The 15,866-nt window shown below is 36.1% G+C and overlaps 1 protein-coding gene across 1 annotated transcript in view; it reads left to right on the plus strand.

The window, feature by feature from the left end:
• Nucleotides 1-77: 77 nt before the first annotated feature.
• The window catches only part of elp4 (elongator acetyltransferase complex subunit 4), a 64,321-nt gene continuing 48,532 nt past the window's right edge, over nt 78-15,866 (plus strand). Inside the window, exons 1-5 of the mRNA XM_084404560.1 lie at nt 78-264; nt 2,124-2,159; nt 7,478-7,599; nt 9,961-10,092; nt 12,521-12,654. Of these exons, the coding sequence (XP_084260686.1) occupies nt 96-264; nt 2,124-2,159; nt 7,478-7,599; nt 9,961-10,092; nt 12,521-12,654 (593 nt within the window). The 5' untranslated portion in view covers nt 78-95. The remainder of the gene's footprint in view (nt 265-2,123; nt 2,160-7,477; nt 7,600-9,960; nt 10,093-12,520; nt 12,655-15,866) is intronic.

The following is a 15,866-nucleotide window of genomic DNA, read 5'->3' on the forward strand; positions in this document are numbered from 1 at the left end:
TCGCTAACCAAGTCTCTTTCTGATTGGCTAAGAACACCACAATTCATTCGCTGATTGGCTGTAGAGTCATCGGCGTTACTGTCAACAGAAAAAACATGGCGGCTCCCGTTAGATGCATGGCTGGATCCTCCAGCATAGGCAACACAACTAGTTTTCAGAAAAAAACCCGCAGCAAACTCGTTTCTATCCCTGGGACCAGACCGTCTGTACAGAACGGACAACTCTTACTGTCATCTGGCGTCAGCTCGCTTGACTACGTTATTGGTTAGTATAATTCACTCGGTTTGAGCTCACTGTCAAGTGGATGTGTACTAAATTCATTTTTGACAAGCCTCTCTATCGTCTTCATATATATAACTTATTCTTAATAAATCCAGAAATAATTCAGCATTAATACACTTTTGTTTGCACTGTTTGTTTTAAACGAGAAATGCCCTAATCCCATCAATCAAAATATCAGGGTAGTTTATTACGCGTATAATCTGTGTTGATTATGATTACCGTATCTTGGCATGCATAATAAACGACAGAAAATCCCGATTAAAAAGAAGGGTTATATATATATATATATGTGTGTGTGTGTGTGTGTGTGTGTGTGTGTATATATATATATATATATATATATATATATATATATACAGTACCAGTCAAAAGTTTGGAAACACTACTATTTTTAATGCTTTTGCAAGAAGTCTCTTATGCTCATCAAGCCTGCAGTAAAAAAAAAAAAAGAAAAAAAAAAAAGAAAACAGTAATATTATGAAATATTATTACAATTTAAAATAATGGTTCTCTTTTTTAATATACTTTAAAATGTGATTTATTTTTGTGATGCAAAGCTGAATTTTCATCAGCAAGTACTCCAGTCTTTGGTGTCTTATGATCCTTCAGAAATCATTCTAATATGATAATTTGATACTCAGTTATTATCAATGATGGAAACAGTTGTGCTGTTTAATATATTTTTTTGGAATACTTTTTTCAGGATTCATTGATGAGTAAAACGTTAACAGTATTTATTCATAAAAACAGCATTTATTCAAAATAAAAACATTTCTAACAATATAAATCGTTACCATCACCTTTTATCAATTTAACGCATTCTTGTTGAATTAAAGTACTAATTTCTTAAAAAAAAAATAGTTATTGTTCCCAAACTTTTGAACGGTAGTGTATATTGTTACAAAAGATTTCTATTCTAAATAAATACAGTTCTTTTTAACTTTTTATTCATCAAATAATCCTGAAAAAAGTATCTCAGGTTATAAAAAAATATTAAGCAGCACAACTGTTTCCAACATTGATCATAAATCAGCATATTAGAATGATTTCTGAAGGATCATCAAAAGCATTAAAAATAGTAGTGTTTCCAAACTTTTGACTGGTACTGTATATATATATATATATATGTATGTATGTATGTATGTATGTATATGTGTGTGTGTGTGTGTGTGTGTAAACATACAGAAGAAACAGTAATATTGTGAAATATTATTACGATTTAAAATAATGGTTTTCTATTTTAATATACTTTAAAATATAATTTATTTCTGTGATGCAAAGCTGCATTTTCTAAAATCATTCTAATATGCTGAGTTTATTATCAATGTTGTAAAAGTTGTGGTGCTTAATATTTTTTTATAATCCTGATTCTTTGATGAATAAAAAGACCAAATGTCCCCACAAGGATAGTAAAACCTAAGATCACCTACACTGTGGGGACCAGCCAGCGGTCCCCACAAGAGAAATGGGTTAATAAACATACTAAATTATATATTTTTTGAAAATGTAAAAATGCAGAAAGTTTTGTGTGATGGTAGGTTTAGGGGTAGGGTTAGTGTGTGAAGGGACAGAATATACACTTTGAACAGTATTAAAACTATTATTGTACGTCTATCTAGAGTCCCCACAAAGATAGCGAACCAGGCTTGTGTGTGTGTGTGTGTGTGTCTGTCTGTGTGTGTGGATGCACGTAATAATGCTAAATACTAGCTGGTATAATATGCAAAAGAATACATTTATTTCAATGTAGGTGTATTTAAGCCTTTCTGATTAAGTTATGGATATAAAAACACATTATTATTTTATGTCATTAAAATGTACACTTTTTTTTTTTCCCATAGGTGGTGGTCTGGCAGTTGGAACTCTGCTACTTGTAGGTAAGCAATGAATCACTTTATTTATATATATTCTTATTTCTGGCTATATTTTTTCACTTAGCCACTGCTTTGCATGTCATAATGGCTAATGGACAGGGATTATTAAAAATAATGTTTTCATTAGATGTAGATTAATCTTTTCATGTTGCAGAGTACAGTACAAAGCCAATGGAATTTAACAAAAATGTGTGTTTAGTTGCTTATGAAACTACAAATCTAAGGATCAGAGGGCTGATAGCTCATTAGATATGATGATACCTCTGATTGCAGACACTTTTTTTTTCGGCATGAAACCTTGCGATAGAAGTTGTAAGTCTTTTCTTCCCTATTTGGATGTATATCCTGGATTCTTGAACGAGAAAAAAATGTAGGGCGGGACTTGATTTTGTCCATTTGTAACTGATTGGATGGTGGTTTGCTATTGGATCTCGTGAGTGACAGGTTGTCCTGCATTCATGCCGGTAAACACGTCATCAAAGAAGAGAAGAGATGTCGCTTCAAGAGGGAGGGGAAGTTATTTTGAGTAAAGATTATGAGGGCACATGAATTAAAAAAAATAAATAATGATGTGCACAGATAAATAATTTATAATAAACCCCATAAAAAAATAACAATTTTGATTCATGGTGACTTTAACAGCAGTTTAGAGTAGTTTGACAGATTCAAAATTGAGGGTCTTTCTGTTGCTCCTCATCAGTATTATTCATTTATTTATTTTGACATAAGGTTAAGAAAGTTGCCATTATTTGCTTTGCACTCTAGTATATGACCAGCATATCGTTTTTTTCCATTGAATAATTATTTCTTTTGATGTAGCTTATTATTTTCAAAACATATATTCATGAGGATCTTATATCTTTACATCCTAATTTCTATTCTTTGCATTCTTTTGTCCTTTTTTCACTTCATTGGAAGTGGATTGGTCATGGTCCTTTATGATCTATCGAGTCCTGTCTAGGTCACTTGCGTCCTTAACATGTGACTCACATGAAAGATACCACTGTTGTGTGTGTGTGTGTGTGTGTGTGTGTGTGTGTGTGTGTGTGTGTGTGTGTGTGTGTGTGTGTGTGTGTGAGAGAGAGAGAGAGAGAGATGTTTATTCTTTCTGTAATAGAAGGAAATGATCTGCCTAAATGGTATGGTCTACTTTATCTATTATACAACAAATTATGTAAAAGAAGTTTATTTCATTTTCTTTCTTTCTTTCAGATGTCAACAAAAGGTGAAGTAATGTAATTTTTGCATTATAAGTTGCATCAAACTAAATGGTAAAAAATAATTTAATTTGAACACTCCTGCGACCTGCCATTGGTTGGTTGAATAGATAGTTCTGCTCCAAAATTACACAATTGGTTTAGCCAGTGTTGCTGTGTTGGGATGCAGAAATAAAAAAACAGAAATATTTCAGTGTATATATACAGTGCTATGCATAAGTTTAGACACCCATGCTAAAGTTGACTAAAAAGAGAATAAAACATCATCTTTTGTAAAATGAACTTAATGCCTTAATTAATAAAATTAGGAAAAATCCAACCTTTAAGGACACCAATTTTCTTTGTAAATGAATAATGTATCGTAAATAAATAAATGTTCTTCCTTAGAATACAGGGTGCATAAGGTGCATTATACTATGCATCCTGATAAAGTTCCCTTGACCTTTGGAATTAAAATAGCCCCACATCATCACATAGCCTTCACTATACCTAGAGATTGGCATGGTTTTATTTCAGTTAGCCTAATAGCTGGTTTGATTTGCATTGAGAGATGATCTTATGGAAAGTACCCCATGCCAATCTCTAGGTATGGTGAAGGCTATGTGATGATGTGGGGCTATTTTAATTCCAAAGGCCAAGGGAACTTTATCAGGATGCATAGTATCCTGGATCCATGAAGTAACTGGCCTTTAAAAATAGAAATCTGCCTGCCTCTATGGAAATTTAACATAGGGGTGTCCAGACTTATGCACCCTGTATTTTAAGGAAGAACTTTTAATTATTTACGATACATTATTCATTCACAAAGAAAATTGGTGTCCCTAAAGGTTGGATTTTTCAAAAAAAAAATTAATTAAGGCATTAAGTTCAATTTCCAAAAGAAGATTTTTTATTCCTCTTTTTAGTCAACTTTAGCATGGGTGTCTAAACTTATGCATAGCACTGTATGCCTTATTATTGTCTCAGCATGCGTATTAAAGGGATAGTTCACCCAAAAATTTATATTCTGTCATTAACACACCCTCAAGTTATTCCAAACCTGTATGAGTTTCTTTCTTCTGTTGAACACAGAAGATATTTTGAAGAATGTTGGTAACCAAACAGACGGCACCCATTGACTTCCAGAGTAGGAAAAAAAATACTATGGAAGTCAATGGCTACCGTCAACTGTCTGGTTATCAACATTCTTTAAAACATCTTTTGTGTTCAACAGAAGAAAGAAACTCATACAGGTTTGGAACAACATGAGGGTGAGTAAATGATGACACATTTTATTCTGGGGGGAACTATCCCTTTAAGAAAGTATTTTAATACTGAAATATACACACTTCACCTTTCAGATTAAGATCCAATTTGTAAGCTATTTATGTAGAGTCAAATTGAGCTGTTATTATTTGATGCAACAGTAAATAAATAGATGGTAGATGTGTCCCCAGAGGTTGCGCATTTAATCTAGATTTGTACCGGTTCCACTGTGAATCAGTGGGACTCAGACGGCAAACATATGGAGGCAGGAGGGCAGAAGTGTTGACCCAAATTTCCCCTGCAGCTTTGAGTGACTGACTCACACTCGCTGCACTCACAGACTCCCACTGCCTTACACACATGCTTAAAGCACGACTTGCATTATTCTTTCAGCAAAAGAGGCGGCTTCCCTCTGCATCAGAAAAGATAGGAAGTCTGTAGATGCCCCACCTTTTGGGTGACGGATATGTGCCAGAGTCTCTACAGCAGAGATATGCACCCCCAACACATCTCATTCTGCCCCCGAAACACCCCCGCTAGGCTAATAGCACCCGCAGGTTTCAGTTGTAAGGCGCCATAGAAACGCCACCACAATAGGCCCCATCTCGAGTGGGCCCATCTGGGTGTCTTTGTCGGGGCCGCTGAAAGCCACAAAGGCCTGCTGACCTAGAAACACATCAATAAGAAAGAGGGGAGTTCTTCCGATGACAAATTGAAGAGCTGAGGAATTTTTTTTTTTCTTCCGTTGGTGATGGAATATGAGAGGCATCCCGGTTTGTAGGAAGAGTCGGGAAGAGGACAGGAAACCCCTCATTCTCTCCTGCTGTTGGAGGAATCCTCCAGAGGTCACACAGAGGCTTTGGATCTGTGTGGGTTTGAGGGTGTTTGTTAGAGAGAATGGAAGGTTGAAACTGGAAGTGTGAGTTGGAGAGGAAGAAGCCAACTGTCAGTGTTTCTGAGATGACCATTGCCGAACGCTATTACAGGAAGTCAGATTGACGGGGGTAGTGCGAAGTGATGCGAAATGTCTAATTAAAAAGAAATGTTGTAAAATATATACTGTATAAGCCAATAATTTGTTGACCAGTCAGATATGGTCAAATCCATTTTGCCACCAGATTTTTCTGTTATAAACAAAACTTTATTTTTTATGTCAGCACTAAACAAATTGGGAAGGTGATTTGAAAGTTAATTTACAATAAATAAATAAAATAAAATAAAAACATACACTCCGCTGATCAGAGGTCCAGGGTCAGTAAAACCTTTTTAAAACAGATTATTACTTTTTTTTTCAGCACGGATACATTAAGTTGATCAAATGGGACAGTAACGATTTTTTTGTGACAATTTCAAATAAATGCTGTTCTTTGCCATGATTTAATTCATTCAAAATCATGGCCCAAATTTTTTTTTTTCTGTTTCCACAAAATAGGCTCCACAACTGTTTTAAACATGGGAAACAAAATAAATGTTTCTTGAGCATCAAATCAGCATATTAGAATGATTTCTGAAGGATCATGTGACACTGAAAACTGGGGTAACGATGCTTAAAATTCAGCTTTACATTACAGGAATAAATTACATTTTAAAATATAATGAATGAAAATGAAATTGAAGTTTTTCATTTAATTTGTTATTTTAAATTGTAATACTACTTCATAATATTAAAGGTTTTACTGCATTTTGATCAAATGAATTCAGCCTGGCTGAGCATGATAGAGTTCTTTAAAAACAAAACAAATTGTTTAGATTCTTAGACAAACTTCAAACTTTTGAATGGTAGTTTAACAGATAAGGTTTATGTAATTTACCTAATATAATATTTTTATTTTCAGTTGGAGCAGATACATTTTTTTCTGACATATTTATTTTTCTATTACTTATATAATATTCTATTATGCTATTTATATAGTATTTTATTTTAGATTATTTTTATAGTATTATAGTATATTATACAGCATATTGCTTTGCTATGAAAAATATTTACATAAAATCCCAGTGAATAATTTTTGAACTGTTTAATTTTGAACCGTCCAAACAAACCAGCTTGCTTAAATTTAATTGGACTTTACAATGATTCAGTTGAGACAGAATAGATATTTTAGATGAGATTGATTGATTATTGCCCCCCAAGAAACTGCCACTGAAAGAAATTGGAAATGCTAACAAATAACTTTCAGCTATTATAGACCTTCTTGGTGCTTTCAGGGTACTATGTACACATGTAATCATGTAAATGTAACAGTAATAGATCTTCTGACTAAGAAAATAAAACATGTCTGCAGCTATGAAAATGTTCATCTCAGTACCTCAGAAGAACTAGTATCAACAGAATCTAATTTAGCAAATGTTTGTCTGTATAACTGAATCTGATAGTGTTGTATGAGTGTATAGTGTTGAAGTGCTTGTAGATAGATCAAGACAGCTGTTCCCTTCTCTTTTCCTCAGTTCTGTTTTGTAACAGAGTATAAGTAACAGTATAAGTACGTTTCAGCTACAGGAGATATAACATGTCATATTCATACCTTTCATGTATGGTGTAGGTGCTGATGGACTGACCATTAAGTCCATTACAATCATACTGGGCTCTGATCCTATGTCAGACGTCCCATTTGCCCTCTATGATAAAGTGGCTAGTGTGTTTGCCATCAATAGCAACCAGAATAAACAGTTGTTCTATTATTTCAACCAAGTTTATTGTTGTTTTTGTTCTCCATGTTGGAATATTTGCAGTGTCTGATCCGATGGTGACTCTCTGGCCATTCTTTTGTCATGACGCACGTCAAGAGGCTCACCGCTCTATGTTTTGGTGCAGTTTGGGTTGATGTATGTGGCATTGATGCTGATTTCTGTTCACAGAAGAGGACCGCTATGACAGCTACTCCCGCATGCTGCTCAAGTACTTCCTGGCGGAGGGAGTTGTGTGCGGACATGAACTCTTCCTGGCATCCGCCCGAGATCACCCTGATGAGATCATGCAGGTAAGAATCAAATCATATCAAGTGTTCACACTCGGCCCCTTTGACACTTTGGTCAAGTTTTTTGGTTGTGTGAAGTCTAAGTACATCAAAATGCATTATTTACAATCGTATTCTCCTTGTATAACTAGTACCTGGCGTCTTTAGCAGTAAAATATTATTCTCAGCTTTGGCCGGGAACAGTTTGACTGAACATGACACAATGTCTGTATGTGTTATTATGACTCTGGCATAGGCTAATTTATGTATCTACTTTTGGTCTATGGACTCTTTGTAACTGCTGCCTCTCTGTGTTGTATACTTTTGTTGGGTGTGTTTGGAATAGAATATCAGACTTGTTATTTTTGCTGTGTATATTGGATGTATAGTATATACATTTACATTTATGCATTTGGCAGACACTTTTATCCAAAGCGACTTATATTGCATTTCAAGGTACACATTTACATTCTTATCAGTTCTTGCTTTCCCTGGGAATCGAACCCATGACCTTGGCGTTGCAAGCGCCAACGCTCTACTGTTTGAGCTACGGGAAAGCTTGTATGCAGGTTTCAATGCAAAATGCATATTTTCTTAAAGTAGAGGATATGCTTGTACGTTACTGTGTGCTTTGAACATTCCAAGTCTATCCCACAATGCATGCAAATTGAGCTTGCATTGCCAATGTGTCAAATGATACATTTTGAACATTGCTTCATTGTTTGAGCAGACATTATTTTTTATTTTATTTTATTTATTCTGACATCATTTGCATCTTTTGTTGTTACATTTGATAAAAAAATATTTTATTTTACCATCATTCACATCTTTCCTTCATTCTTTTATCAGACTTTTTTTTTTTTGACATCTTGTCTTGCTTCATTATTTGATCAGACATTTAATTCACTGTTTTTTTTTTATTCTGATGTAATTCACATCTTTTCTTGATTCAATGATCAGACATTTTTATTATTTTTTTATTTTTTTATTTTTTTGCCATAATTCACTCCTTTTCTTGCTTTATAATTTGATCACGTTTTATTCATTTTAGTTTTTATTTTATCTTATTTTAACATTATTTGCATCTTTTCTTGCTTCACTATTTGATCAGACTTTTATTTGTTGCCACATAGTCTTACTATGTGCATGTCAGTGTATTTTTTAAATGTATATAGTTGTCTTTGGCATACTGTTTCAAGTATTGCATTTAAAAAAAACATGCTAGGCTGTTCTCAATGTGTAGTGTACTTTGTGCTTTAGGCAGTACACTAATATTCCATTCCAAGCATAGGCAGTGTTTTCTCTCTCATCTCCTTCCCCATGTAAGCTTTCCCAGACTGATACATTAATGTTTTTGTGTGGGAGCTCAGGGAGTTACCTGTGAACGTTAACGAGTCTCACCTTAATGACAGTGGACAGGAGTTCCTCTCTCGCTGGCCCCTGATTGGCCCCCAGTTAACACAAGCTTAATGAGGGCCTGTTGTTGCCCTTCAGACCGTTCCTGCATTGAGCTGTTATTTGTGAAACAGTCTCTGTTTTTTGTTATTGCAGTGTCTGTATGAATTTTCCCCTAAGGGAGACAGTTCCCACCTTCATTTTGGCATTTTTTGGCATTAACGTCAGTATCAACCCTGTTGTTTAAACAACAGCTTCTGCTTGCACAATTTTGATGTGTTTGTTCATACTTTTGGCCTTGTTAAAACGGGTCACTTGACATTTATTTCCCTTTTCACAGGTGAGCTCTGGCCAAGACAGTGGCTTAAACGAGCTTTAGTCTATCTAGATACAGTGTAAAATAGATCAAATATTTGATTTGTCATATATAAAAATATGTAGCAATTTAGTTAATGAATTTTTATTTTTGGTTTCAAAAATGGGATAACATTTTTTCCAGTTTTGAATCCTTCTATAAAGCTTTTAAGGTCAGGAACAAGATGTCTTGCCATATTCAGATTGCATTTGTCAAATGTAAAATAGGATAAACATTTTAGAAGTCCGCTATAGTGGATTTTTATTTTTTGCTTTTTCATGTTCTTCTGTGTCTAAAATATATACTTTTTCAAAGAGAGAAATAAAATGTTGGGCAGGACTCAATTCTGTCCATTAGGAATTGATTGGATGATTGTGGTTTCACTGGTTTGCTATTGGTCGATCTCATGTGAGTGACAGGTTGTCCCGCCCTCGCGCCAGTAATATCATGTCGCTGCAAGAGGGACGGGAAGTTATTTCAATTAAAGATTACGAGGACACAAATGATGATGTGCACGGATAAATAATTAATAATAAATACTGCAATGTTCCATAATGAAATAAGAATTGTCTATTTTCATTTCATGGTGACTTTAACTAATGTTGTTTTTTTACTTGTTGTTGTTTCTTAAATAGGAACTCCCTTCTCCAATTATGGATGAAGTTGCCAGCCTGAAAAACAATGAGGGTCAACCTCAACCGAGTGACCCAGAGAATCCAGACACAATGAAAATCGCCTGGCGCTACCAGAACCAACCCAGAGTTCAGGTAAAAGATCTGTTGAGAAGTGCTTTTATTCAGTAAAACATTGAGAAATCAACCACACACACATTGACATAAACGTATTAGATGGCATTTGCTAAAATTGTGTTTTATATTGACAGCCCTATTTATAAAGAAGAGGTTCTCAACTGGTTTCGCTTCAGGTTCACATTAGATGTCTAATGTAAAATAAAATTATAATACATGCAAATGCATTATAATTTTCAAAATGTACAAATGCATTATGGTTGGCACAATGTTATTCTTCATTGCTAATTTGGATTTAAAGAAGTCTCGTTTCTTTTACTTTGCATAGTTTTCTTAATGTTTTTGTTTTTTTTGAGAATGAATGCATGTCACACAACCTGTCCATATAACATCTGTCTTATTTGTCTAGCTTTTATGCCAAAATGCCATATAGTTTGATTGGACACACAACTTTCGATATCAACAACCAAAGCAATGTGAATAATTTTGTCTTTCCTTTTAAAAATTGGCAAGCCTCTTTAATTTTACTACTCTGCCAATGCAAGATTTTATGGTTAGTTGCATTTTCCTATTTGCATTTACCATTTAGCATTGTTTTATCCCTGCTTTCTGCAACCCTATCAGAACATGTATGAACCTGTGACTCATTTTTGGGTTGCGACCAACTACTCTTATACCGGCTAAGGAAAGGGGGGTTGGGAAAAATAGTGTCCTATAATAAATATATCAATTCCTACCCACCCAGCACTGTGAATGGGCTTTCGCTGTTCTCATTCACAGTTTAGGTGGATTACTCACGCTTAACTGGTTATAGGTGGACTTAAAACCCGAGGAGACAGGAGGACATGGAGGTTCTATTCAGCCTCAAGCCTTTTACAATGGAACAGCAGCTTCCAGCACCCCCAAATCCCTTCACAGCCCTCGCCGTGGCGTCCCCGTGCGCCTCTTTCTTCCGTTCGGAGAAAAGACCCCTCCCGCCAGCCCATAATCCAGATTGCTATGGAGATTAGGGGGACACCAGTGAGTCCCCAAAGATTTAACTCTTTCTGTCTGTGTTTTCTGACAACTTTTGCTTTTTCTCTTCCATGTCTCTCCCCCACCCCCCCTCCTTCTCTTTGGATATTCTTTCCATTCATCAAAGAATCCTGAAAAAAAAACTACCACTGTTTCCTCAGAAAAATTAAATAGCTGAACTGTTTTCACCATTGATAGCAAATCAGCATATTAGAATGATTTCTGGAGGATCATGTGACTGAAGACTGGAGTAATGATGCTGAAAATTCAGCTTTGACATCACATGAATAAATGACATTTTAAAGTAACTGTTTGCTATTGCAATATACATTTAAATTGTAATAACATTTCGCAGTATTAGTGCTTTTGCCTTGATGAGCATAAGAGACTTCTTTGAAAAACATTTAAAAAATCGTCCTGACCCCAAACTTTTAAGAATAAGGTACAACTATCGCTCTTTCTCTTCCCTGACTTTCTTCCCTCTGCTTCTCATTGGATTTTTCCAGTCTTATTTTCTTATTTCGTCCTCTCCTTCCTCTTCCCCCCCCATCACCCTTTCTTCCTCCTTGTCTCAGAGGGGATACTTACCCTCCTTAACCTTTATCATACCTCTGTCCTCTTCACAAAGCTCCAGTAAATCTAGTAAGGGATTTGCATCCTAAACATAGAGCGTCCCCCTCGTTTCGCGTTCTCAATGGAGACACCAGATCAAAGTTCAGTCAGTCAAAACCCATCCCGTAACATTAAAGGGGTCGACCCGACCTGCCCACTAAACGAGGTTGAGCGCCAAGCCGTCAATTTCCGAAGGTGGTGCTGGAACACATAAGAGTTGCTGATCCAGATCAGGAGAAGATTAGGGGCTCACCTCACTGCTCGTTAGACACTCCAAAAAATCCAGACCCCCTCACAACCTCAGGAATACGTCTGCCTGCGTACAACTGTGTTTTTCTAAGCCTAAGTGTCATTATGTTCTCAATGGCTTAACGAATCATCTGGGTTTCTTACAGTTCAACCATCGTTAAATGTATGAATGGTTAAATAGCACTTTATTATGTACTATTGTACACCTAAAATGCTTTACAATCATTTCAGGGTCACTTACATCAGTGAGGGTTCCTACACTGCAAAAACTGTTCAGTTCACTTACTTAAAAAAATGAAGTAAACCCGTTGCCTTTAAAATTATTAAGTAAATAAACTTAATGCTTAATTGAAAAAATTAAGTTATGCGAACTTGACAATTCCATATTACTTAATTTTTTCGATTAAGCATGAAGTTTACTTAATTTTAAGGCAACGGATTTCCTCAAAAAGTTGATCACTTTTTACAGTGTAATAAAATTGCAAGTCAACATGTTTACTAATCAATAGCAATTTTAAAGTATTTTAAAATAAACCACTAGAAAATAAAGTTTTTCTTTCTTTTTTTACAGACTGCATTGGCGTCCTCATTGAGGTTTGGTCATTACTATGACGTGTCCAAGACCATGGAGCCTGAGCTACGGCAAACAGCCAAATGCCACAGTTTTTATCAGCTACAGGAAACACCAGTAACCACAGGATCAAGGTAACTAAGGCCACGTTCACACACCAGAAGAAGATGGCTGTCAGTCCTAGGTGTTTTAGTCCTTAATACTGTTACATTCACACACAGCTACGGTTATTTATGGGAGTGACAACCACATCCTGTGACCAAACTCACACCTGCAAATTTTCAGGACTCACAACCGCATTCTCGGAAAACCTGAGCTGTGTGAACGGAGCTGTGTATTTTCGGTAGCCTCGATGGAGATATGAGCTGTGTGTCATCTGAAGGTTTTAGATCCAGTCACTGTTCTCCACTGGAGATGCTCACATCAGTTTTGTGTTCTACGTATGATTTTATGGGGCAAATTCTAAAATGCATTTTTGCACCCTTGAAAGGGTACTTTGGGAAGGGGACGCCATTTGTAGGGCTTTCCAAATGAAAATGAGTAGCTGAATCTCTTCGTGAAGGGCCCTTCCACAAGTGCATTAGCGAAGGGATCATGCGATGGTCACTTCAAGGAAGTCATTTAAGGAAGTCATTTAATCGTTCATGGTCATGTGACCCAAGGAGACAAGTCCTCGCGATTCATTTTAAATCTAGATACTGTATGTTGGTAGACTCAAAGTTGTTTTGTTGTGATATATTACACTCATTTTCGTCATGCAGTTCATATTAAAGGGATAGTTTCTAAATTTCTAAATTCTGTCATTAATCACTCACTCTCGTGTCATGACACGTTTGAGCTTCAGAAAGAACCAATGAGGTTCATTCTCATGTTACGCAGCACGTTTGAGCTTCAGCAAGAACCAATGAGGTTCATTCTCGTGTTACCCAGCACGTTTGATCGTCCACAAGGACCAATGAGGTTTGTTCTCACTCGTCAAGCAGGCTCGGTTGAGCTTCTGTTTATGTTCGCTGATCAATATTTAAATGTGAATAAAAGCCAAAATTAAATCTGTTCATCATATAAAGCAATTGAGTCTGTTCAGAAAATTTGGACTAACCGCTTAATTCATATGGATTTAGTTTTATGATCTCTTTATTAACTTTTTGAAGCTTTAAAGTGGTAGTTGCGTAGCTGTCAATGGAGGGTCAGGAAGCTCTCAGATTTCATCAAAAATATCTTCATTGGTGTTCTGAAGATGAACGGAAGTCTTGCAGGTTTGGAACGACATCGGGGTGAGTATTTAATGACAGAACTTTCATTTTTGGGTGAGCTAGTAAAAAAGTTTAATAGCTAAGAAATGTTTAATGCTTATAAAGTTAAGAGCAGATCTGGAAACACACATAAAGCATTTTTAAAATTTTCTTCACATATTTTATAATTTTCATTATTATTTGTATCATCATAACAGCAATAAGTTATTCCTATTATCGCTGCCTAGCTTTGTCGTGGTAACATTCCATGGGAAGCTAATGAGGAAATTACATGTTCTTTCATTGCTTCCTTCGCCAAGTGCGTTCCAAATGGCTTCATTATGACAGACAAGTGCCCTGCTCCCTTCAAAGTCCCCACTTCAAGGGCTCGGACCTTCGTCAATAGGGCATAGGGATGCTCACATGGACGTCACCATCTTTGAGATTATAATCTAATACTAGTCTGCTTGAATATCTATGTTGAGTATCAAAATGTATGTTTAGTTATGGCCAATGTTCAAAATAAGAGAACCTGAAATGTGATTTATTCCAGGAATATACCAGCTTTGAAAAGCATTGACATTGTGTTTGCCAAGATGTAGACTGCCGTTTAAGAGCTTGTGGACCACAAGATTTGTTTATGAATTTTATTTTTAAAGAAGTTTTTTATGCTTACCAAGGCTGCATTTATTGATCAAGAATACAGAAATGTTGTGAAAAATTATTGCAATTTTAAAATAACTATTTTCTATTGTATTGACCCCAAACTTTTTAATGGGAGTGTATATATATGTCATCTTCAGAGCATCAGACAACAGAGAGCTATGTGGTCCGAAGTTTAAAAGGATCAAGTAGGAATATTCAACATTCAACTTTAAATGGATCTGCCTGTCTTGCGTAAATATCTAAATTGCTCTGACAGTGCTTTTATTATTACTCATGAAAGTTCATAAAAGAATGCTTATGATTAGGGACAGCTTAACCAAACATTATACCTGAACACACACACAGCCTTTTGCACTTATCTTTCATATATGTCCTTACGTCTAGTATGATAAGTGCGCTAAGTATCGTCACATATCTCCAAGAAGAAAATGCTTTCTCAATGCTGATGTCATGTTTCTGAGGAACACGTCTGCAATTTCATTTTATGATGGGTGTTCAGCCTAATAAAAGTTTTCGTAAAAACGTCTCTGTACTTCCAGGTCTTTGCGAGCGCTGCTAGAGACAGGGTTGAGTCTTCAATGGTGTTTGCAATGTGGTTGTTTTATGGTTGCGAGGGGTGCCCGTGTAGAGGAGGCAGGAGCTTTGGTTGCATTAAAGTCTACGGCATGGCCACAGAGCAAACAAATCAATCTGGAGCCCCTGCTTCATGGAGCCTCTCTCTGCTTTTTATGTCCGCAAACAGAGAGGTCTTCTAATTGTTTATCTGCATAACAGCACCATAGTGAAGGGGCCGTGTTCCCAAGCCTATGTTTACTCGCATCCGTAAATGTGTTCCTGTGTGGCGATACTGTGTCCGCAGAACAGCTTGTGCCGTGGTAGCAACATGATGGATGCCGTGGCCTGCGTAGGTGTTGCTTTTGGAATTTTGCTGTCATTCCTTCCTCCATGTTCAGTTTATTACGATTTTATGACGTGTTATAATGCAATCATAAAGCTTTTAGCCATTAGCTCTTTTAGAACGCCTTTTAGATGTGTTTTCGTACCATAGGAACACCAATAGACGTTATTCCTACATATATTTGATGAAGAGTTTCTATTCGTCATGTAATTTCCAACCCAGGCTCATTGGAAAAACGTGCCAGTGGCTACATTTCCGCAAAATTATATTAAGTTGCATGTTTTGTGTGAATGTTGAAAATGTTATTACGTTGGTCGCTGTCTGTATTGCGGCAGCTTGGAAATTAAATGAAGGTTAATCGCATTTGAAAATGACGTGCCACCTACACTAAATACTAAAAAATGCATACAAATATATAAAAATGCTGAAGCAACAATGTCATTTTAGCTTGTGTCTTTGAACTCTTTTATCGTGACCGGTGTTTCACGGGACTCGTACCAGAGCGTTTGCAATGCTGTACCAGGTAAGTTAATGAGCAAGTTTACTATGT

The sequence above is a fragment of the Rutilus rutilus genome, assembly GCF_951802725.1.
Source record: "Rutilus rutilus genome assembly, chromosome: 3".
Taxonomy (NCBI): Eukaryota; Metazoa; Chordata; class Actinopteri; order Cypriniformes; family Leuciscidae; genus Rutilus; species Rutilus rutilus.